Consider the following 22,044-nt stretch of genomic DNA (forward strand, 5'->3'; position numbering starts at 1 on the left):
GACTCTATCCATTAATTAATTCCAAAGCCACTCCCACATTTTTAGGTGTTTGTTATAATAGCCATTTCCAGGTACCGAAACCCACATCAGTCAGGGTTCAACCAGAGAAATAGAACCAGCAGGAGATAGATATTAAGTGATTTATTGCAAGGGTCTGGGTCCCACGATTGGGGGGGCTTCCCACAGCAGTCTTCAAACCCCCTCGGGCAGAGCTGGCTGCCATTAGGAAGGGCTGGCTGCAGCTGTCAGGCCGAGACAGCGCTGCTGCCCACAGGTGGGACCTCTTGTTCATCAAGGAAGCCCCAGCTGTGCTCCGAAGGCCTTTCAGCTGATCCAATCAGGCTCCCCAGCTGATCCAGGATAAATCTCCCTTAAAGTTCACTGATGGTGGATTTTAATCACATCTACAAAATACCTTCACAGCAACACCTACCTTAGCGTTTGGGGACTGTAGTTTAGCCGGGTCAACACATAGAACTGACCTTCGAACGCGCAACTCCTTAGAAATGGCAGAAAACATATGCCAACAAATTAACGAATACTTAGCCACATTCTAAAACAAACGAACGAACGAACGAACGAACTAAAAGAATTCTTAGTGGGCCGGAACTCAAGATAATTCTTTTTTTTCCCTAGAGGTCCCATTTTATTGTTTTCAGTACAGTCCCAGATATATACCCAAAAGACAAGTACTCAAACAAGTAACTGGAAATGCACGTTCATAGCAGCACCGTTCATAATAGCCACAAGGTGGGAGAAAACTCAAATGTCCATCAATGGATAAATGGATAAGCACAATGTGGTCCATCCACACAGGGGACTAGTATACAGCTATAAACAGGAATGGAGTGCTTATATAGGCTACAATATGGATGAAACTTGGGAACATGAGGGAAGAAGCTGGACACGGTAAGCAACACATATGTGATTCCATTTGTATGAGATATCTGGAATAGGGAGACAAAAAGCAAATTGGTGGTTGCCAGGGATTGTGGGGAGGGAAGAATGAAGAGTAACTGCTTAATGGGTATGAGGTTTCCTTTTTTCCTTTCGAGGTGATGAAAATGTTTTGGAACCACGCAGAGATGGTAATTACACAACACTGCGAATATACTAAATGCCACTGAATTGCTCACTTTAAAATGGTTGATTTTAGGGGTGCTTGATTTAGGGGTGCTGGATTTCTAAAATTGTTCCATATTTCCTTATTTCCCTCCAAGTCTAGCTGGATTGTAGAGTGAAGTTTATGATTTGTACACTGGGAAAGAGTCTATAAAGGAATACTGACACCTTTCTTCTAAGGAAAGAGTTATCAGGCCACATCCACAGAACCTGACCATAAATGAACCTGTCTTTGCCACCTCTTTTAAGACAAACGAGTCTCAAATATTTGAAATGAGAGAATAAACCTCACCAGCAGAAGGTTAAAGAAAGCACACTAGATTATATCTGATTTTTTTTTAATTTTTTAATGTTTATTTATTTTTGAGAGAGACAGAGCGTGAACAGCAAAGGAGCAGAGAGAGAGGGAGACACAGAATCCGAAGCAGGCTCCAGACTTTGAGCTGTCAGCACAGAGCCTGACACGAGGCCCAAACCCACAAACTCTGAGATCATGACCTGAGCCAAAGTCAGACACTTAACTGAGCCACCAAGGCACCCCATATCTGATTATTTTTTTAAAAATGTTTAATGTTTGTTTATTTTTGAGAGAGAGAGAGAGTGAGTGCCTGAGCAGAAGTGGGGAGGGGCAGAGAGAGAGGGAGGGAGAGAGAATCCGAAATAGGCTCCAGGCTCTGAGCTGTCAGCACAGAGCCCAAAGCGGGGCTCAAACCCATGAGCCATGGGATCATGACCCGAGCCAAAGTTGGAGGCTTAACCAACTGAGTCACCCAGGCGCCCCAGGTTATGTCTGATTATTAACAGGTATATGAATTTTATTTTTTATTTTTTTTACATTCATTTATTTTTGAGAGACAGAGAGAGACAGAGTGTGAGCAGGGCAGAGAGAGAGAGACACACAGAATCTGAAGCAGGATCCAGGCTCTGAATTGCCAGCACAGAGTCCGATGCGGAGCTCAAACCCACAAACCGTGAGATCATGATCTGAGCCCAAGTGGGACGCTTAACCAACTGAGCCACCCAGGCACCCCTGGGTATACGAATTTTAAAACAAATGAACTTTTGGCTGATCTCTGTCTTTTTTGTTGCTAAATTTTCCATCTCAATTCATTTTTGTTTGTTTATTTTTTGAAAGAGAGGGACAGAGAGAGAGAGAGAGAAAGAAAGAGAGAGAGAGAGAGAGAGAGAGAGAGAGAGAGAGAGAGAGAGAGAGAGAGAATGAGTGGGGGAAGGGCAGATAGAGAGGGGGACAGAGGATCTGAAGCAGGCTCTGTGCTGATATCAGTGAGCCCAATGTAGGGCTGAAACTCATGAAGGAACTATGAGGTCATGACCTGAGCTGAAGTCAGATGCTCAACTGGCCGAGCCACCCAGGTGCCCCTCCATCTCGATTCATTAATCGGAGTCTGGCAAAGAGAGGAGAGTCCACATTAACTTGGGAAGTTCCTAAGATGTTTTCTAAGGACAGAAGAAAAACTTCGAAGTATTTTAAAGCAGGTAAATGATGTGATTTTTAAAGGCTAGTCTTGAATTCATGGTTTTCAATACGTTTAGATGTAGAAATATAGATGTAAATGTGGTGGGTTCGTGCGTGTGTGTATAGATTATATTTGTGTGTGTAGACTGTTTTCCCTAGCTCTGTTCACTGAGAACAACTGGGGGCACCAATACCCTAATAGCCATGAACGCAGCTAGTGCTAGCTCTTGGTTTCTGTTTTTGTTGTTTTTTTTTTTTTTTTTAATTTTTTTTTAACGTTTATTTATTTTTGAGACAGAGAGAGACAGAGCATGAATGGGGGAGGGGCAGAGAGAGAGGGAGACACAGAATCGGAAGCAGGCTCCAGGCTCCGAACCATCAGCCCAGAGCCGGAAGCGGGGCTCGAACTCACGGACTGCGAGATTGTGACCTGAGTTGAAGTCGGACACTTAACCGACTGAGCCACCCAGGCGCCCCTCTGTTTTCGTTGTTTTAATAGGCTTTACTTTTTTTTTTTTAGAGCATTTTTAGATTTATAGAAAAAATTGAAGAGAATACAGAGGTTTCCAAATACTTTCCCTCTGCCACACTAAGAGGAAGAGTATTTCCCCTACTTTTTTTCTAAGTTTATTTATTTATTTTGAGAGACAGAGAGAAAGAACAAGCTGGGAAGGGGAGAGAGAGAGGGAGACAGAAGATCCAAAGCAGGCTGTATGCTGAGAGCAGACAGCCTGATGCAGGGCTCAAACTCATGAACCAAGAGATCATGATCTGAGCCAAAGTCAGATGCCTAACAAACTGAGCCACCCAGGGGCCCTAGTATTTCCCTTATTGTTAACGTCGTGTACTGGTGTGGTACATTTATTACAACTGATGAACTAATGTTGACACATTATTCTTTAACTAATGTCCATAGTTTACATTAGGGATCACCATTGGACGGTTCTATGGGTGTTTTGAAATGCACAATGTCATGTATTCACTATTACTTATCATACGGACAGCTTCAGTTCCCTAAAACTTCTCTGTGCTCCGCCTGTTTGTCCCTCCCACTCCCCCAGCTCCTGGCGACTTTCCTTCCTGCAAGCTCTTGCCTTTATCAGAATGTCATAGAGTTGGAATCATATAGTATATATATAGCCTTTTGAGATGGGCTTCTTTCACTTAGCAATAGATATTTCAGATTCCTTTTTGTGGCTTAATAGCTCATTTCTTTTTATCACTAAATAATATTCTATTGTATGGCCATGCCAGTTTATTTATCCACTCGGCTATCAAAAGATATCTTGCTTGTTTCCAAGTTTGGGCAGTTATGAATAAAGCTACTATAAGCACCCATGTGCAGGTTGTCATGTGGACATAAGCGTTCAACTCACTTGGGTCAGCTCTTGGCTTCTAAATAACATACTCCAATAAAAGGGACCAGAGATCCTTGGAGAAATGGCTGATTCCAGAGCTGATGTCAGGAAAACAGAGTTTGACCCTGAAACTTGTTGCTATGCTAGGAAGAAAAGAAATGCTTAAAAAAAAAAAAAAAACAAACAAACAAACAAAAAAAAAACAAATGCTAAAAGGATGCAGTCAAGGTGAAAGGATACAGAAGACAACTTGAAAGGACCTCAGCTGACCAAACCAGAGTCAACCTGAGTACAAGAATGAACCATTTTGTTAATTGGGTAATAATCCACTGAATATAATAGAAAAGTATGAGTCCATATTGATGTAATTCAGTAAAGTGAAAGTTTGATGAGGAATGGAATATTTACATAATCTCAACGTACTTCCCCCCCCACACACACAAAATAAAAATTACAAGGGGAAAGAGTGATATTTACAGCAGAGAAACCTGGCATTAATTTAATGAAATAATCAGAGTAACAGGGCAAATGGAGATGGATCATTTCCCCAACAGTCCTGCCGGGGATGCATACCCTGGGTCTAATCACGAGGAAACATCAGACAAACCCAGATTGAGGGACATTCTGCAAAGAACAGACCTGTAATGCTCAAAAGCGTCAACGTCATGAAATTCAAGAATGAAGGATTGTTCCAGACTGAAGGAGACTAAAGAAACATGACAACTAAATACAACACATGATTCTGGGCTGGATCCTTTTGCTATAAAAGATATCATTTAGAAAAGCGGTGGAACTCGAATGGGGTCTGAAGGTTAGATGGCAGGAAAGTATCAGCATTCTTTTCCTGATTTTGATGGTTGTGTTGTGGTTATGGAGGAGAATGTCCTTATTAGCAGGAAATGTACATCAAAGCATTGGGGGGAGATGTGGGGCAACATATTGGCAACTTACTCTCAAATGGTTGAAAAAAAAGTTTTGGGTGCTACCTATGCAAATTTTCTCTGAGTTTGAGATTGTTTCACCAGAAAAAAAAAAAGGTGAAAAAAAGGTTACTCTTTGGAGAAACTTTAGATGGTTTCCCAGGTCAAGGTTTCCCCTGGCATTGCTACTGTGTTAATATAATATTGGGAGTTCTGTAATGATGTAACAATAATGTAAGAAAAGAAATCAAACAAAACAAGAATAACAAAAAAACCAGCAAGGTGTAAAGACTGAAAGAGAACGGATGTAATTTTTTTTTTTTTAATGTTCGTTTATTTTTGAGACAGAGTGTGTGTGAGCTGGGGAGGGGCAGAGAGAGACAGAGACACAGAATTGGAAGCAGGCTCCAGGTTACAAACTGTCAGCACAGAGCCCCACACTGGGCTTGAACTCATGAACGGTGAGATCATGACCTGAGCCGAAGTCAGACACTTAACCAGCTGAGCCACCCAAACACCCCAGCTGAGCCACCCAAACACCCCTGTAACTGTTTTATTTTATTTTATTTTTTTAAATTTTTTAATGTTTGTTTATTTTTGAGAGAGAGACAGAGCGCGATCAGAGAGAGGGAGACACAGAATCTGAAGCAGGCTTCAGGCTCTGAGTTGTCAGCACAGAGCCCTATGCAGGGCTCGAACTCACAGACCATGAGATCATGACCCCTATCCCGTAACTGTTGTTTATTTGCAGAAGACGTAATTATCTCTATAGAAAACCCAAGAGAATCAGTAGAAAAAACCAGGAAAACCAAGGAAAGAGCTAATTAAAACTGCCAGATAGAAAATCAAGTATAGGGGCACCTGGGTGGCTCGGTTGGTTAAGTGTCCGACTTGGGCTCAGGTCATGATGTTGGGGTTCACGGGTTTGAGCCCTGCCTGGGGCTCTGTGCTGACAGCTCAGAGCCTGGGGCCTGCTTGAGGTTCTGTGTCTCCCTCTCTCTCTCTCTGCTCCTCCCCCACTTGTGCTCTAAGTCTCTCAAAAATAAATGAACATTAAAAAATAAAATTAAGGGGCACCTGGGTGGCGCAGTCGGTTAAGCGTCTGACTTCAGCCAGGTCACGATCTCGCGGTCCGGGAGTTCGAGCCCCGCGTCGGGCTCTGGGCTGATGGCTCAGAGCCTGGAGCCTGTTTCCGATTCTGTGTCTCCCTCTCTCTCTGTCCCTCCCCCGTTCATGCTCTGTCTCTCTCTGTCCCAAAAATAAATAAACGTTGAAAAAAAAATTAAAAAAAATTAAATTAAATTAAAAAGAAAAGCAATTATAGGGGCACCTGGCTGGCTCAGTGCGTAGAGCATGTGACTCTTGATTTTGGGGTCATCAGTGTGAGCCCCCCATTGGCCATACAGATGACTTACAAAAGAAAGAAAGAAAGAAAATCAATTTTATTTCTCTGGAGGCCTAAAGGAAATATTTGCAATGTGTAAAGTGGACATAGGATTACTATGCAGAATATACAGTAAAATCTTAGAAATCAGCAAGACTCAAGACAGGAAAGATGACAAAAAAAAATGCACAAGAGACACGTACAGGCATTTCAGGGAGAGAGAGAAGCACTGTTGGCTAACAAGAATATGAAGCAACACTCAAACTCACTGGTAATTAGAAAAATGCAATTGCGAATAACCAGGGGCGTCTGGGTGGCTCAGTCAGTTAAGCGTCTGACTTCATCTCAGGTCGTGTTCTCACGGTTTGTGGGTTTGAGCCCCACATTGGGCTCTCTGTTGTCAACACAGAGTCCACTTTGGATCCTCTCTCTGCCCCTCCCCTGCTCGCATGTGCTTTCTCTCTCTCTCTCTCAAAAATACATAAACATTCGAAAGAAAGAAAGGAAGAAAGAAAGAAAGAAAGAAAGAAAGAAAGAAAGAAAGAAAGAAAGAAAGAAAAAGAAAATAACCAAAAGTCCACCTAATACCCATTAGAATTGCAAATATTAGAAAGCTGTATAACATCAAGGGTTGGAAAGGAGAGAGATGGTAAAACTTCAAGTAATATTAAGAGTGTAAACAGTTACAAACCTTTGGGAAAATAATCTGGTGGTATTTAGCGGAGTTAAACTTGCATAAGCCTTCTGACCCAGAAATTCCACTCTGGGATATTTGTCCCAGAGAAATCCTTGAACAGGTTCATGGGGGACCACTTAAGAGGATAATTCTTTAGCATTGTTCATAGATGTGGGGAATAGATAAGCAACGTATGAGGGACGCCTACCATGGAATTCCATGCAACTATTATAAGCAAAGGACTGTATTAAATACAGCAATAAGGATGGATCCTAGAAACAGAGCTGGCTGAAAAAAAAAAAGTAAAAACAAAACCATATGGTAATGCCACTTATACAAATTAAAAACACAGACACTAAACGAACTGTAGTAGGTTGAATAATGACGCACTCCCAAAGATCTCCACGTCTCAATCCCCCGAATCTGTGAGTGTTACCTTATATGGCAAAAAGGATTTTGCAGATGTGGTTAAGGACCTTGAGACAGGGATGTTATCCTGGATTATATGGGTCGCCCAATGTTATCACAAGGGTCCTCATAAGAGAGAAGCAGATCACACTGAGTAGTAGATGTGACGACAGAAGCAGAGGATAGAGTCCTGGAAGAGGAGGCCACAAGCTAAGGAATGCTGGCAGCCCCTAGAAGCTGGAAAAGGCAAGAAATAGACTCTCCCCTGAAGTCTCCAGAAGGAATGGAGCTGTGCCAACACCTTGATTTTAGACTTCTGACCTCCAGACCCGTAAGAGAACAAATGGGTATTGTTTTAAGCCACTAAATTTGCAGCAATTTGTTACAGCAGCAACAGGAAACTAATATACAACTGTACATGTTTCTTTTTTTAACATTTATTCATCCTTAAGAGACAGAGAGAGGCAGAGCATGAGCAGGGGAGGGGGAGAGAGAGACACACAGAATCCGGAGCAGGCTCCAGGCTCTGAGCTGTTTGTTAGCACAGAGCCCGAAGCGGGGCTCGAACTCACGAACTGCGAGACCATGACCTGAGCCGAAGTCGGACGCTCAACCGACTGGGCCACCCAGGCGCCCCCAACTGTACATGTTTTATAAGCACACATTCACAGTTAAGAACTTCTGTTAAGGGCTCTCTTTGGCAGCACATTTACTAAAATTGAAAAAAAAAAAATTCTACCAAGCACATTAGAGTTAAAACAACATTTAGTTTTTTTTAATTTTATTTTTAAGTAATCTCCACACTCAACATGGGGTTCGAACTCACAACCCCAAGATCAATTAGTGTTTATGGGGCAGAGGACTAAGAAAGCAGATAGGGAATAAGGGGTGGGGAGGGATAGAACAAAACCAGAGAGGTGGCTTGTACCTTCCCGTGCACAATGTCCAGCAAAGGCAAACAGAAGCAGGTCACTCTGGCCGCTGCGTAGAAAACAGGTTGGATGCTCTGACAGGCTTGGCAGATATTCTGGACATTGGCTCTTTTAAAGACTTCTCTGATACAAAAATCAGTCTCCCTTGTACTTTGAGTCTGTGAAGGCGATGCCCTGACGAGCAGGCATAATATTTTGGTCATCGGAAGGTATACCCTCTTGATAAATCACTCAGTTTCTCTTATGAATTTGATTAGTGTGAGTCAGTCTCTAGATCTACTCTGGGTGGCCTGACAATCTGTCCCATTTCCAGGTTTGTGAAGCCGAGGGCGACACCTGCGCTGTGCTGACTCCCTTAAAATCACGTAAAGCCACTATGCAGCCAGCCTCCATCCCGGTGCCTCCCCATCTTCCAAACCTCAGCCTTATTCCTCCCTGTTTCCCAAACACCCGAAAAAGGGCTTTACGCATGGTAGGTGCACGATGGTTGTTAGCAGCCATCCCTGCGGATCTTGTGGTTAGAATCTGGCACATTCACAGTGCCTGCCAGTGGAATAAGGTGACCTTCTCTTTCCCTCAACTCAGACTACCTTTCTAGTTTTATTTTCTGTTCCTACATTCCATCTACCCCTAAGAGCTCGCCATTCTCTGAACACACCATATTCTTTCATGTTTTATTTTTTCCTTTGCAGGTACTGTTCCGAGTGCCTAGTATAGACTTCTTTTATTTTTTAGTTTTTTAAAATTTTATTTGTAAGTAATCTCCACACTCAACATGGGGTTCGAACTCACAACCCCAAGATCAAGAGTTGCATGGTCTACCCACTGAGCCAGCCAGGTGTCCTGCCTTCTCTCTTTTTCAAGAGGAAATTCAAATATTACTTCTTAGAGGTCTTTCCTGTCACTCCATGCATTCATTTGATCAATTATTCATCCATCCGTTGACTCATTCAACAAATATTGAGCACTTTACAAGCCAGGCACAATGCAAGGCATTGAAAATACGATGGTAAGCCAAAAATAAAAGGTCACCAACCTCATGGTGGTCTAGCAGGGGACCAAGTTTAATAAACACAATAGAGTATGTTCATACTGATGAAAAATCAATTACCAACTAAGATGCATGCTCTGAGGAAACAAACGCTGTTCTCTGAGAGCACATAACCAGGGAATCTTTTTAGAATGAGGGTGGATTGTGAATAGAGGGGTTCAAGGAAGGTCTCTATACGGAAGTAACAGTGAATATCAATTTGGAGGCACAAATAGGCCAAGTGGAAGCAAAAAAGGCATTGCAGACAGGGAGACTAGAAGGAACATGACCAGTTTGAAGAACTGAAAGAGGCAATGAAGTTGGGAAGTTGGAAAGCAGAGAACAAGGGGGAGAGTGGTACAAGATGGGGACTGTGAATGAAGAACGGTCAAGGCACAGTGATACCGTGACCATAATTGCAATTTTGAAAGATGACTCTAGCTGCTGTATGGTGAATGCATGAAAGTGGAGAGCAAGAGAGAATGGAGGGTATGAGACTCTTGCAATCCTTTAGGTGAGATTAGGGTGGATTAGGGTGGTGGCGATGAAGAAGAAAAATGAATTGCAAAGATATGAAAAATAGTAAGAGTGAGCAAGAGATTGTAAGAGTAAGGAAAGGAGTCCAAAAATAACTCCTGGTTCCTGGCTTGAGTAACAGAAACCACTGTAGTCAGGGAGAAGAGTCCTGCACACTTGAAACCATCGCCCATTTCCCCGTCTTCCATTAGAGGTCACCACTCCATTCTCACCGGGGTATTCTTGGTTCTCTGTTTCACACCCCTGCCTGCCATTAACAGGCCGGTGACACCCCTCTCCCCAGTCCTCCAGGCCTGTTGTGTTGAATGGGTTCCAGTGACACTGTTTGAGTCTTATTTCTTATCTGTGAAATGGAGACCACACCTCGCCGGGTCGTGAGGCTCCTGCGAGGAAAAGATGGTTTATTTTTATTTTTATTGTTGTTAGGCTCCGTTCTATTCCATCCAGCCTTCTCTGTCGGTTTGGAAGCACTTTCCCATCCCAGATACAACGCGCAGATGTTTCCTATGCGTGTCTGGAACTGCGTCCCCAAAGGTTAACGCTGCTCTCGGTCAGAGTGGCCTCTGGGGGGTCGGGCCAGCCTCCTACACCGTTAGCCTCTTTCCGGACGAACCGCCCCTCCCGCAAAGCCCCGAGAACCGTACTTGTCACAGCAGTCCCGAGATATCGCGAGAGTTCGCAGTGCCCGTTGCGGCCCCCACTTGGAGTGCCACGCCTTCCCCGGCCTCAGAACGCCCTCCTCCTTTCTCTTATCCCGCCTCCCATCCTGCGCTCCGCTCTCGGATTGGCTGACTGAGTCGGGTCAGCTTTTTTCCAGGCCAGAAAGCGGCTCGACAGCTAGTCCTTCTTCTGGCCCCGCCTCCGAAGCCTGTGGATTGGACTGCTCAGCCAGGTGTCACGCGCCTCCGCGGGAGCGCAGAAGAGCCAATCAGGCGCTCGGCGTATTTTACAAACTGGGGAAGGAGCGCCGTAGAAGCCAGAGTCAGGAAAAAGCGGAGGCAGTGTGAGTGAGCCAGAGTGGTTCCGAGGTAGGTGCGGCATGGACATCTTGGACGGAATGGGGACTGCGGGGCTCATAGGGAGGAGAGGCAGCTCCGGGTCCTGGGGTGAAAGAGTAGGCTCGGGATGTCTGGAGGTGGCACCCAGAACAGTGGCCTTGGAAGCGTCGGTCTTCAGGGCTCATGGGTTTGGGAGGAGGTGGGAGCTTCAGGAATGTCAGAACTGATGCGCCGAACTGGCTGACTGACCTTTGATCCCAGATCCTTTCCTCCCCATCTCAGTTGTAGCCGTCATGACCACCCTCCAAGCCACAAAGGAACCTCTCCTCAGGGGTGTATCTCCTACCCCTAGCAAGATTCCCGTACGTTCTCAGAGACGCCAGCCTCTCCCTACAGTCAAACCCCGCGTCCTGGACCAGGAGAACCAAGATCCAAAGGTAAGAAGGGCCTGGTGGGTGAAGACAGTAGCTACGAGGAGGCAGCACATACCAGCAATGCACCCCGAAGCTGAACCCCAGCTTTTTGTCCCCCTCTCCCTTAGAGACTGGTGCAGAAGCTTAGTATTCAACGCCCCGTCGACTCAGCCGGCCCCACGCCAAAAGTCACACATCAAACGGAGAAATCAGAAAGATCACTGGAGAGCACTCAGCTCCGGAACCCCTTGGAGGAACTGAGGCCTAGCCCTGGGGGACAAAATGTGGGGCCTAGGCCCCCTCCCCAGACAGGTACCTGTTGTAGGATTGAAAACACAGTCTCCTTGTGTGGAGGTGGGGGAACGGCCTTTGTGAACTTTCCACTACCCTGATCTGCCTACTGTAAGAGTCTTGGAACCTGCTCCTGGAAAACTCTCTACTCTTAGAAGCCCTCTCCTTCTTTCAGCAAAAGGTCATCTCTTCTAAAGCCTTTTCCAGCTTCCTCAGTCACAACCAATTGCTCTGTGTTCTCGTACTTTGTAGTACTTCTTTTATGACATGTCCATACTTTGGCTTGAGTCTGTTACCTCTCTGTAGTTTGATGGTAACTTCTGGAGGATGGAGGCTGGGCTTTCTCATTCGTCTCTGAGCTCCAGTGCCTAGAATAGTATCTTACATAAAGTAAAGTTCTATGAATTTTGCTGAACTGAGTTCAATAATATGAGTCTCTTCAGCTCCCTCTTGTACCTCTAGGTAACTATACTCGGGTCCGTGGCCCCTTAGCCTTCCTCCTTCTGGTTCCTTTTCACTTTTCCTTCTCTTGCAGAGGCTCCAGGGACCGTAGAGTTTGTGGCTGACCCTGCAGCCCTGGCCACCATCCTGTCAGGTGAGGGGGTGAAGAGCTGTCGCCTGGGGCGCCAGCCCAGTCTGGCTCAGAGAGTACTGGTTCGAGGGAGCCAGGGAGGCACCATCCGTAGAGGCCAGGTAATAAGACAGGAGATGAGAAAATCAGGCTGGTGTGGACTGAGGACGGACTCCTGAGCCTGGGCTGACAGCCTCTTTTGTGGTGTCAGGGTGCCCGGGCCTCTGCATATTTAGCCCCTAGAACTCCCACCCACCGACTGGACCCTGCCAGGGCTTCCTGCTTCTCGAGGCTGGAGGGACCAGGACCCCGCGGCCGGACCTTGTGTCCCCAGAGGCTAGAGGCTCTGGTGAGTGCCCTTGAGGGGCTGATACTCAGTGCTTCTGGGAGCTCTTTCCTGGGGCAAAGCTGAGCTTTAGGAGAGAAGATACCTCATGATGAACCGGAGAGGGTTGTGGAGGCTGATGGGGCTGGTGGAGGCTTGAAGTTTGGAGGTCCACCTCTGACTCTGTTTTTTTCTCTTTCTCCCATGGGTCAGATTCCACCTTCAGGACGTTCCTTTCACCCCTCTGTGCACCCCAGTTTCCAGGAGCTAAGAAGAGGGACAGGTGGCAGCAGCCGGTGAGGAAGAAAGGATCATTTAGAAAAGAATGATCCAATGTCTGATACAGGGGTCCCTCAGAGCTAGCGTCTTCCAGTAGCTTTAGGACTTCCCACCAACCCAGAAGGGAAGAGGGAAACTTGTGACTGCTTAGGGTGAACCCTTGGAATAGGGTTCAGCCTCCATAGCCAGGCTTTAGTATGACACGAGTTTTTTTGGGTGGTGGGGGAAGAAGGAACAGAAATGAGAAATGCTATCTCTTTTGCTTAGTGGCTACAGCATAGATGATGGCAATAAATGGAATTTGGGGTTGATTCAGCATTTACTACTTGTGTAAGCTTGCCCTAACCACCAAGCTTCAGTTTTTTTTTAATTGGTCAAATATGGATAATGTTTGTATCATTAGAGGTGGTTGTGCGAAGAATTAAATGAGATGATGTTTGTAAAGCACTTAGCAAAGTGCCCAGCTCATACTTGGTACTCAGTGACTGCTAGCTGCTGTCCTTATTGTCATCAGGACTTCAGTGAGCCAGACCTCAGGATTACTCCTGGAGACCTCAGTTCAGCCTGGTGAGTTTGTGTGGCCATGGGGAGAAAACAGGGGCAGATGGGCTGTGTGCAATCGGGAGCAAGACAGGAGAAAGTTCAGCAGGTCAGGGCGGGGGGTGGTGGAGAGAGGGGAAGGACACATCAGAAGGAACCAGAAAGGAAGGGACCTTGATATGCTAGAGGTTGCCCAGTTGCCCTTGGGTAAAAGGAGGTGGTCCCCACTTCAGCCCTCTCTCTGCCACGTCCTATGAGATTTACCTTCCACCCACTGTTCTGTCCTCAGCCCTAAGAGCCATCATCACACCCCTAGCCCACTCAGGGTGTTCAGATTAATAAGTGATTGCTGAGATAGTGCTGGGCTCCAAGGGGGTGCTGGATGCGTCCCCACCTCTGATGGTACAGTGGGGGCTGTCCAAACCCGCACACTCTCTTTGGAGGTTGCAAAACCCTATGCCAGACATTGGTGTCTGTTCTAGACACTACAGCAAATTTCCTGTCTCCTCATAGCTCCCTCTCTCCCTGAAGGAGAACATGAAGTTGTTACTCACTCTGATGAAGGAGGAGGGGGCCCCCTAGGTCTGGCCCAGCGGGTACCATTAAGAGAGATAACCCACACCAGGGTGAGATGGGTCCCTTCTGGGATGGGGAGAGGCGGGGGAGATGTTTGGGGGAATTCTCTGGCAGCAGCCAGCCCTGAGGATTGTGGGTGGGCCTCGGGATGCTAGCTGAGTCTGTGTTTGCCCCGTGGGCCCAAGGCCTCTCCAGAGGGGGACTAGCCTCTGTTTACCAGGTGTCAGGAGCCTGGGGCTGAGAGGTCACAGTCCGGTATATATTTGTAACACCATCAGATCAGTGCTGAGAATGAGACAGACCTGACATTCATTCACTCCACAGTACTCTAGGTTCTGGATACACAGTAGTCAATAAGTTTATATTCTAGAAGGGGGAGACAAAAAATAGACCCATATGTAAAATATGTAACATGTCAGGCGGTGGTGATAAGGTTAAAAAAAAAAAAAAGCGGGCACTGAAGGGGTTGTGGATGTAGGGGAGGAGGGTATGGCAATTTCAAATAGATTGGTCTGGGCAATCACATTGAGAAGATGAAATTTTAGTGGAGACCGAAAGGAGCTGGGGGAGTGAACCATGCACATATCTGGGAGAAGGATGTTCCAGGCCAGAAGAACCGCAGATGCAAAGGCCCTGAAGAGGGAAGGTGCCTCGTGTGTTTAAGAGGACTCCAGCCAGGCAGAAGCAGAGTAAGGAGGATGACAGGAAGTGAGGTTAGGGTGATGGCAAGATCCCATCGGGTAAGGATTTAGAAACCAGTGTGAGGCCTTGGCTTTTGCTTGGATTGAGTGGAAAGCCATGGAGAGGGGTGATGAACAAGGGAGAGACAGGATTTGATTAGGTCTTAATAGAATAGTACTGGCTGCTGTAATGAGAAGACATAGGAATGCAAAGGGGGAGTGATCCCTCTTCCACCTCATTCCTCCCCACAGGATGGCCGTGCCTCCCACCTGATACCCTCCCCTGGCCGTGTGGTGCCACCTTCCATCGCCCATCCATCACCCTTTGGACAGGCTCAGCGTGTACCCTCGCCTCGCACCTCAGCTCCAGTTTGTATCCACAACTCCTGGGGGCTGGGCGAGGGCAGAACAACCTGGCTGGGATCCCTGCTCAGTCTAGGTTTTGTTCCTGCTTAACCATCCTCCTCTCTCCCCAGACCTCGTATTCAGTTTTGCGGCGTCTTGCCGTTCGCCCCAAAACCCAGTTCACACCCATCCTGTCGGCCCCCAGAGTTCAGCAGGTAAGGGAGAGCGGAGAGAGTGGGGGCGGGTAACTGGCATAGGCCAGGGCAGGGGAGGAAGGGAACGGATGGGTACAGAGAGAGCTATGATGTCTCACTTCTGTCTCAGGCCCAGTGTTTGAGTGGCCTCTCCCCTCAGTCTTGCCCTGAAGACCCTGCCCTGCCCTGGGTAAGTATCTGAAGGCTTTCCATGCTGAGATCCCGCTCTGTGTCCTGTTGGCCTGAGCCCAGCAGTTTCAGGCACGTGGGCTCTCTGGAAAAGCTACCAACTCTCCAACTCTCCCTGCTCCTCTGCTGCCCCTCCTAATCTCTGTTTAGGGCCTCTCAACTAACCTGATTCCTTCTTTGTGGACCCCTTTGTGGAACCTGGTCTTCCTGCCCCAGCCTGGCTTCCTCACACAGCCCCTCTCCTCCCCTGTGGCAGGAGCAGATTGCAATCCGGTTATTTGACCAGGAGAGCTGCGTGAGTTTGCATGAGGGTCCTGGGAAACCCGCCGTGGCAGCTCCTCATGGACCCCACCCTGGCACAACCCCCAAGCTCCAGGAGCTGAAGATGCAGGTGGGTCTGTGGGCAATAGCTTTGATGCCTGACTGGCCGTGACGCAGCAGGGAAGGGGATGCAGGAGAGGGAAGTATGGGAACAGGACAGTGTGGGTGGAGACTTGAACCCACACACTGACATCACCCTGGGTACTCTTCTCCCACTCACAGCGCATCAGTATCCTGCAGCAGCTGTTGCGACAGGAGGTAGAAGGGCTCACAGGGGGCAAGTGTGTCCCCCTGAATGGAGGCTCCTCTCTGGATATGGTTGAACTACAGCCCCTGCTGGCTGAGATGTCTAGAACTCTCAATGCCCCAGAGAAGAATTCAGGGGACTTACACCCTCCCGGACGGTTACAGAACCCTGGGCTACCAAAGCCCTGCCTCCCAGAGGAGTGTGGGGAACCACAGGCCTGCCCAGGAACAAAGCTGGAGATAGCTCAGCCCTGCCCTGCAACAGAGCCAGGGCCCCCAGAGTCCAGCCAGAGCAGGGAGCCTGGGATACCAGAATCCCCTGTCCAGGAACAGCCTGAGGTATCAGAGCCCTGCCCTCCAGTAGAGCCTGGACCCCTTCAGGCAGACTCCCACGGGCAGACTGGACTCCTAGAGCCCTCCCCTAGGATAGAGCCTGGGGCATCAGAGGCCTGCTTCCTGGAACCTAGAAGTCCAGAGTCCAGCCCACGGCCCTGCTGCAGTCCGTGGGCACCAGCCACCACCAACCTGATCTTCTCCTCCCAACGCCCACTCTGTGCCAGCCCCCCTATTCACTCACTCCGGTCACTGAGGCCCCCAACAGGCCAGGCAGGTAAGGAGTTGGCTGGAAGGGCTTGTGAACAAAGGAGGTCCTCATCTCTTACTGGGAGCGGGCCCCCACCTTGCACCAGCTGGTCCCATTGCTTGCATTTCCCCACCTACCCTGCCCCAGCCTGGTGCTCTTTCGGGAAGAAGGGAAGAGTTGCGCCTCGAGCTGTGTGCTGCTCTTGGCCCTTGGTGGGGGAGTGGGGAAGCGCTGGATATGACGGGAGTTTAGAGCCTGCCCTCAAGTCTCTGTGGCCCTCGGCCCTCAGGCCCCAGCAACCTGGCCCCTCGAACCCTGGCTCTGAGGCAGCGCCTCAAAGCATGTTTGACTGCCATCCACTGCTTCCACGAGGCCCGCCTGGATGATGAATGTGCCTTCTACACCAGCCGAGCCCCACCCTCAGGCCCCACCCGGGTCTGCACCAACCCTGTGGCCACATTACTTGAATGGCAGGACGCCCTGGTGAGCCTCCCATTCACAGCCAAGCTGTGCCTGCACAGCAAGCCTGTGGAAAGTAGGGTGGTGTGGGGAGAGGGAAGGCAGGGGGGCGGGGAAGCCTCTGCTTCTTTACAGTGGTCAGTGGGGAAGGGTTGACTACAGTTCAAGGATGGCTGGGCTGTGACAAGGTCTCTCTCTCCAGTGTTTTATTCCAGTTGGTTCTGCTGCCCCACAGGACTCTCTATCATGATGCGTCCACATCCTGTCCTGCCATGCGCCTTCCTTTTAGCCCTTATTTATTATCCTTCAATAAAGTTTCTTTTTTTATTTTTTTAATGTTTTATTCTTGAGAGAAAGAGAGACAGCATGAGTGAGGGAGGGGCACAGCGAGAGAGGGACACAGAATCCGAAGCAGACTCCAGGCTCTGAGCTGTCAGCACAGAGCCCAACGCGGGGCTCGAACTCACGAGCCGTGAGATCATGACCTGAGCCGAAGTCAGACGCTCAACCGACTGAGCCACCCAGGTGCCCCTTTTTTTATTTTAAGTGTTCATTTATTTTGAGAGAGAGCAGGGAAGGGGCGGAGAGAGAGAGAGAGAAAATCCCAAGCCGACCCAGGGCTTTCAGCTCAGAGCCTGACTCGGGGGCCTTCCACAAACCCGAGAGATCATGACCTGAGCCAAAACCACGGGTCAGGCGCTCAACCAACTGAGCCACCCAGGCGCCTCAATAAAGTTTCTAAAGTGTCCAAATGTCTGTTTCCCTCCCGGCTGACCTAGGCCAGCTACGACTGTTGCTCTCCAATTGCCCACACGGTGGCAGTGTCCTCCAGCTTAGAGGCAGGCCCTGGGCTCCCCCAGGCTCCCTCACCTAAGAGCTATCCTAAAGGCAGACCGCTCCTGCCCATCCCCACCCCTCAGCAAGCTCTATGAGTGTGTGTGTGTGTGTGTGTGTGGTGGTAGGGACCAGAGCGGGGGGCAAATGTGGGCCTTTGGGGACCTGTTCTTTTTGCTTCTTGAGATCAATGCCACTCCTAGGAGCCATCAGCAACTCCCCAACCCCTAGCGCTCCTCTTCTTATAAGTCCACCTGCATCAGGCAGAAAGCAGAAGGACCAGATCCATATCTCTGGAATCCTCCCTTGTTAGTGTCATTCTGGCTGGTGTCTCCCTACAGTACAAGGTCTCCAAGCTCTCCTGAAGCTGATACTCCTCCCTTCCCATATCCGAGCAGAAGAAGCCCTCCTCTTTTCCACCAGAGACAGACCTTGCCAGGAATAAGTAAGCCTTAACCTCTGGCAGAGAGTGGTAGGGCGAGAGTCCTTGAAAGGAGTGAGGGAAAGGGTCAGCTGTTTTTCCCCACGCTGTGCACCAAGTTAAGAGGCACACACATTCTCCAACTTTGCTTTATTGGAAGAGGCAACAGCAGCTGTAGCCCCAGGGCCTAGGTGGAATGGGGGTGAAATGGGGACTGTACAGAATGAGTTTTAAATGCTAGGAAAGAATTCACTCCTTCCTCCAGTTCACAGGAAGGCTGCCAAGGCCGGGGCCTGGAGCCTGAAAATGGGGATGAGGGAAGGAGAGAAAGTTGTGACAGAGGACGAGCCTGACCCCTCCAAACGTTTCCTGTCCTCCCACCTAGATGGGCTCCTGTTTCTGCTCTCCATCCCCGCACACACACCACCGCCACCAAATGCCGGGGCTTCCTTTCTGCTTGCAGCTCCGGGTGGTGAAGCTGTTCCCCAGCTCCTAGCAGAAGAGAGGGCCCGACCTCCGCCCCTCTCGGATCAGCTTTGACAGGCGCGCACTCCGAAGCCGGCGGTCCCTTCCCGAGCCGCTCTGCTCCTCCTTAGCCCGGCTTCCTCCTCTCCCCGGCCACTTAGACCACTTAGACCTCGGAGCGTCCCCGGAGCGCCAAGAGTCCGCCCAGCACGGCCGCCTCCGGGAGCGGGAGGGTCTGCCCCACCGCCAGGCTCTCGAAGGATAGGATGGCGCCTTGGGTGGGACCGGCTGAAGGTGGGTGAGGAGGGGAGCGGAGGCGAAGGGCGAGCGGGGGCGCGGGGGATGGGGCCCTGCTCAATCCGGGTAGATGATGAAGCCAGAGAAGGTGCTGTACTTGTTGGTGTTACCGCCGTGCACCTTCCCGCCGTCCAGCTTGATGAAGACTTCGTCGCCCACATCCAGGTGCAGGATGACGCTGTTGCTGGCGTAGTCGTAGTTCTGGTCCGCGTCCTGAGCAATGGCGCTGGCCCGGACCTAGCGGGGGAGAACAGAACAACCCACTGACGCCCCGTGCGGAGCTGAGGGTGGAGAGAAGCGTCGGGCGGAGTAGGCGCAGCTGGGCCTGTGAAGGCGGCGCGAGGGTAGCAGGCTGCAGGGGCTGGGGAGGACAAGGAGAAGGCAGGAGATCGCTGAGCTTCCCAGGCACTGCCATTTACCAGCTGTGCGACTCGGCCAAGTTTCACGCCTGCTCTGGTCGTCAACGTGCATTATAAGATGGGAGGTAATAATAGAGCCTACCTCGTAAGGTTATTAGGATTAAGTGAGTTACTACGTGTGAAATGTGTTAGAATAGTAGCACTATATAGGGTTTGCTATTATTTAAACAATAAAATTAGGCTGTAGGATAATTTCTAACATTCTGAACCTGCTCTGACCTCCTAAACTTGGATTCCCTCCCCTCAGTGATAGGGCACAGGTGTGTCTGTGTATGCAAGCAAGGGTGCGGGCCATGGGAAGGTGCAATGATGCATTCTCGCCTCTGGGTGCCCTTTCCCCTTCTAGCCCCCACCGGTGCCATGACATGGGGGGTCACCTTCTGCCCCAACAGGTAACCCCTCCTTCCCTCTGGCCTCGCTGCTGGTCGCCTCCGGCGCCCAGCCCCTTCCCCAGCCCCCCTCTTCCCGTCCCGCGGGGGCTGGTTATTAACTCATTAATTATTCATCATTATTCTAATCACTATTTACCGTCCCCAGGGCCGCAGCGCCCGCGCCGCAGAATACAGAGTGGGAGCCGCGGGCCCCCGCTCCCTCAGAAACCGGCACACTCCAGATAGACACTTGCCCCCTCCAACTGCTCACTGACACCCTGCATAGACCACACACACCTACTCAGTGCCACATGCACATAGACGCTGCTCTATTTTCACACCTTGGCACCCTGCACCCACAGAACCTCACATCACGCACACACGCTCTCACTCCCTTACACACATACAGCCCTCACTCCCATACAGACACACATACACACTCTCTTTTCTTGGGTTCCTGGGGTGACCCTGCTGGGAGGAGACCCCAATGCAGTGCCTACTAGTCCTGGGGCTGGAGGGTGCGGCAGCCGGCAGCCGTAGCAGGACCTGGGTTCGGACACCAAGACCAGCAGGCCTGATGCACCACGGTCAACACCACCCCATGGTGCGGGGCATTCGGAGGTCACCGCTCAGCCCCAGTCTTACCTCCTGCGATTTGTGGGGCCCAGGCACCTCCCCAACCCCCGCCCCTGCGGCTTCTCGTTCCCTCTATGTGTGTCCCGGCCCTCCAGCTGAGTCCTTGGAGCTATTCTCCCAAGCCAAGGTGGCAGTGACTCCGACTCTGACCACAGGGGCAGGGAGTAGCAGAACCTGGAGGCCAGAGGTTGCCAGGGAAGATGTGGGGCCTACAGAACCAGGCCTGGGGCCAAAGCTTCTGCTTGATCTGCCCTTTGCCTCTTTCCCCCTCCAAATCCCTTCTGTCATGCCGCCTGGCTGGCCCCTGAGCTGCCACATCATTTCCACCTCTGCCTACTGACTCAGTATTAGTATTAGGGTAAGGCCAGCTGTAGAATTGGTCCCAGGCCCTGGGCGAATGCGTTCTTTTTTATGTTCTACTCAAAAATCCAAGCTAAATGCCCCCACATGAGAACAGCTGCTGACAGCCCATGGCCAGAGATCCGGATTCCATTCTAATTTGAAGGAGCCAGACTCCAGGTAACTCGACCGTGGTGAGGCTGAGAAACCCAAAAGCCAGAAGACCTGTCTCAGGAGAGAGGGTGACCAAAGACAGGATAACTGGCAGGGAGAGACACCAAACAAGTTTGGTGTAGGGTTGCCTATATAGTTGGAGTGTGAAATAGCAGCTGTAGAGACATTAAGCTTTGTGTCCCGAGTTCTGATTCTGACACCATTCCTCATGCTCGTTGAGACCCTGGGCAGGTCATTTCCTTTCTTTGGCGGCTAATTCCTCTTTGGCTAGATGAAAGGATTCATAAATTATTGGCAGCCTGGAGTTTCTAGACTCAATGATGTTGTTGGGAGAGGGGTTCGAATGCAGCCCTCCAATGTAATGAGTGCAGGGAGATCTAGAAAGCTACCCTGTCGCCTCTGGGCCTGGGGTGGGGGCATCTCACCTGTCCATTCTTCATCAGGTCGGCCCACATGCTGGTGCCGTCACCGCCGCGCATGAGCACATGGTAAGCGAAGAAGTAGACACCTGGCATGGGGCAGGTGAACTTGCCGCTGGCCGCCTCGTAAGCGTTTCCCACGTTGGTCACCACGTCGTCGAAGCGCAGCACCTCATAACCTTCGTGTGGCCGCCGCAGACCCGCGTAGAAGGCAATGCGAGGCACGTAGCCGGCAGGGGGCGCCACCCCGCCAGGGCCTGGGCCGGGAGGACCTGGTGGACCTGGCCTGCCCGGCTCTCCTGGAGGCCCTCTGGGACCTGGGGGTCCCGGTGGCCCTCGCAGACCTGCCTTCCCGCGCCTGCCCACCTCTCCCTTGGCGCCGGGAGGGAAGGGGGGCACGGAGGAGGGCGCGCCGTCGGGTCCAGGGCCTCGAGGCCCGTGTGGGTCGCACACCATGCGGCAGCGACCCAGCATCTCATAGTGCGCCGGCCCGCGGGAGCTGTGCACCAGCAGCGGAATGGCCACCAGCAGCAGCAGCACCATGGCTACCCCGACGGCCGCGCCCGCCACCCGCTTGCGGCGGCTCAGCCGCGACGCGGCCAGGGCCAGCAGATCCTCCTCACTCTTTGGCGCAATGGCGGCGGAGGCCCGGGGCTCTCCGCGGGCCCCGGAGGCGGTGGCCGGGCTCGGGCTTGGGTCGGGACCCCCCCGACGGCTGCGCCCGGCCCCCCCGCCCCTGCGGGCTCCCGCCTCAGCGGTGCCGTTCCCCAAACCTTCCGTCAAGGCGGAGGTTCCCCCCCCACCCGCCCCGTAAG

At 50.3% G+C, this 22,044-nt stretch overlaps 2 protein-coding genes across 3 annotated transcripts; one reads left to right on the top strand and one right to left on the bottom strand.

Annotated features, from left to right (window-relative positions):
- The first annotated feature begins 10,716 nt into the window (after positions 1-10,716).
- Positions 10,717-17,185, top strand: TROAP (trophinin associated protein). 2 transcript variants are annotated; one of them, XM_003988664.4, is made up of 15 exons: positions 10,717-10,872; positions 11,125-11,279; positions 11,384-11,567; positions 12,082-12,239; positions 12,329-12,466; positions 12,656-12,738; positions 13,236-13,288; positions 13,775-13,887; positions 14,770-14,886; positions 14,994-15,077; positions 15,187-15,246; positions 15,502-15,636; positions 15,789-16,422; positions 16,685-16,878; positions 17,057-17,185. In XM_003988664.4, exons 2-15 carry the CDS (start codon positions 11,136-11,138, stop codon positions 17,102-17,104), a joined length of 2,145 nt encoding a protein of 714 aa, XP_003988713.2. In that variant the 5' UTR covers positions 10,717-10,872; positions 11,125-11,135; the 3' UTR covers positions 17,105-17,185. The 2 variants fall into 2 exon arrangements, with proteins under 2 accessions (XP_003988713.2, XP_044917687.1); XM_045061752.1 differs by having other exon boundaries at positions 17,090-17,185.
- A 1,057-nt stretch (positions 17,186-18,242) lies between these two features.
- On the bottom strand, positions 18,243-22,044 carry C1QL4 (complement C1q like 4). The gene is made up of 2 exons (XM_023257016.2): positions 21,236-22,044; positions 18,243-19,108 (listed from the first exon to the last, which is right to left on the bottom strand). Exons 1-2 carry the CDS (start codon positions 21,770-21,772, stop codon positions 18,929-18,931), a joined length of 717 nt encoding a protein of 238 aa, XP_023112784.1. The 5' UTR covers positions 21,773-22,044; the 3' UTR covers positions 18,243-18,928.

This window comes from Felis catus, chromosome B4, assembly GCF_018350175.1.
Source record: "Felis catus isolate Fca126 chromosome B4, F.catus_Fca126_mat1.0, whole genome shotgun sequence".
Lineage (NCBI taxonomy): Eukaryota > Metazoa > Chordata > Mammalia > Carnivora > Felidae > Felis > Felis catus.

Excerpts from the sequence above, each read along its gene's own strand:
- C1QL4 (XM_023257016.2), bottom strand. The coding sequence starts at position 21,772 with ATGGTGCTGCTGCTGCTGGTGGCCATTCCGCTGCTGGTGCACAGCTCC. Across the intron at positions 19,109-21,235 it reads ACCTGATGAAGAATGGACAG|GTCCGGGCCAGCGCCATTGC; the intron begins GTGAGATGCCCC and ends CTCCCCCGCTAG.
- TROAP (XM_003988664.4), top strand. The coding sequence starts at position 11,136 with ATGACCACCCTCCAAGCCACAAAGGAACCTCTCCTCAGGGGTGTATCT. Across the intron at positions 13,888-14,769 it reads GAGAGATAACCCACACCAGG|GATGGCCGTGCCTCCCACCT; the intron begins GTGAGATGGGTC and ends TCCTCCCCACAG. Across the intron at positions 16,879-17,056 it reads TTGAATGGCAGGACGCCCTG|TGTTTTATTCCAGTTGGTTC; the intron begins GTGAGCCTCCCA and ends CTCTCTCTCCAG.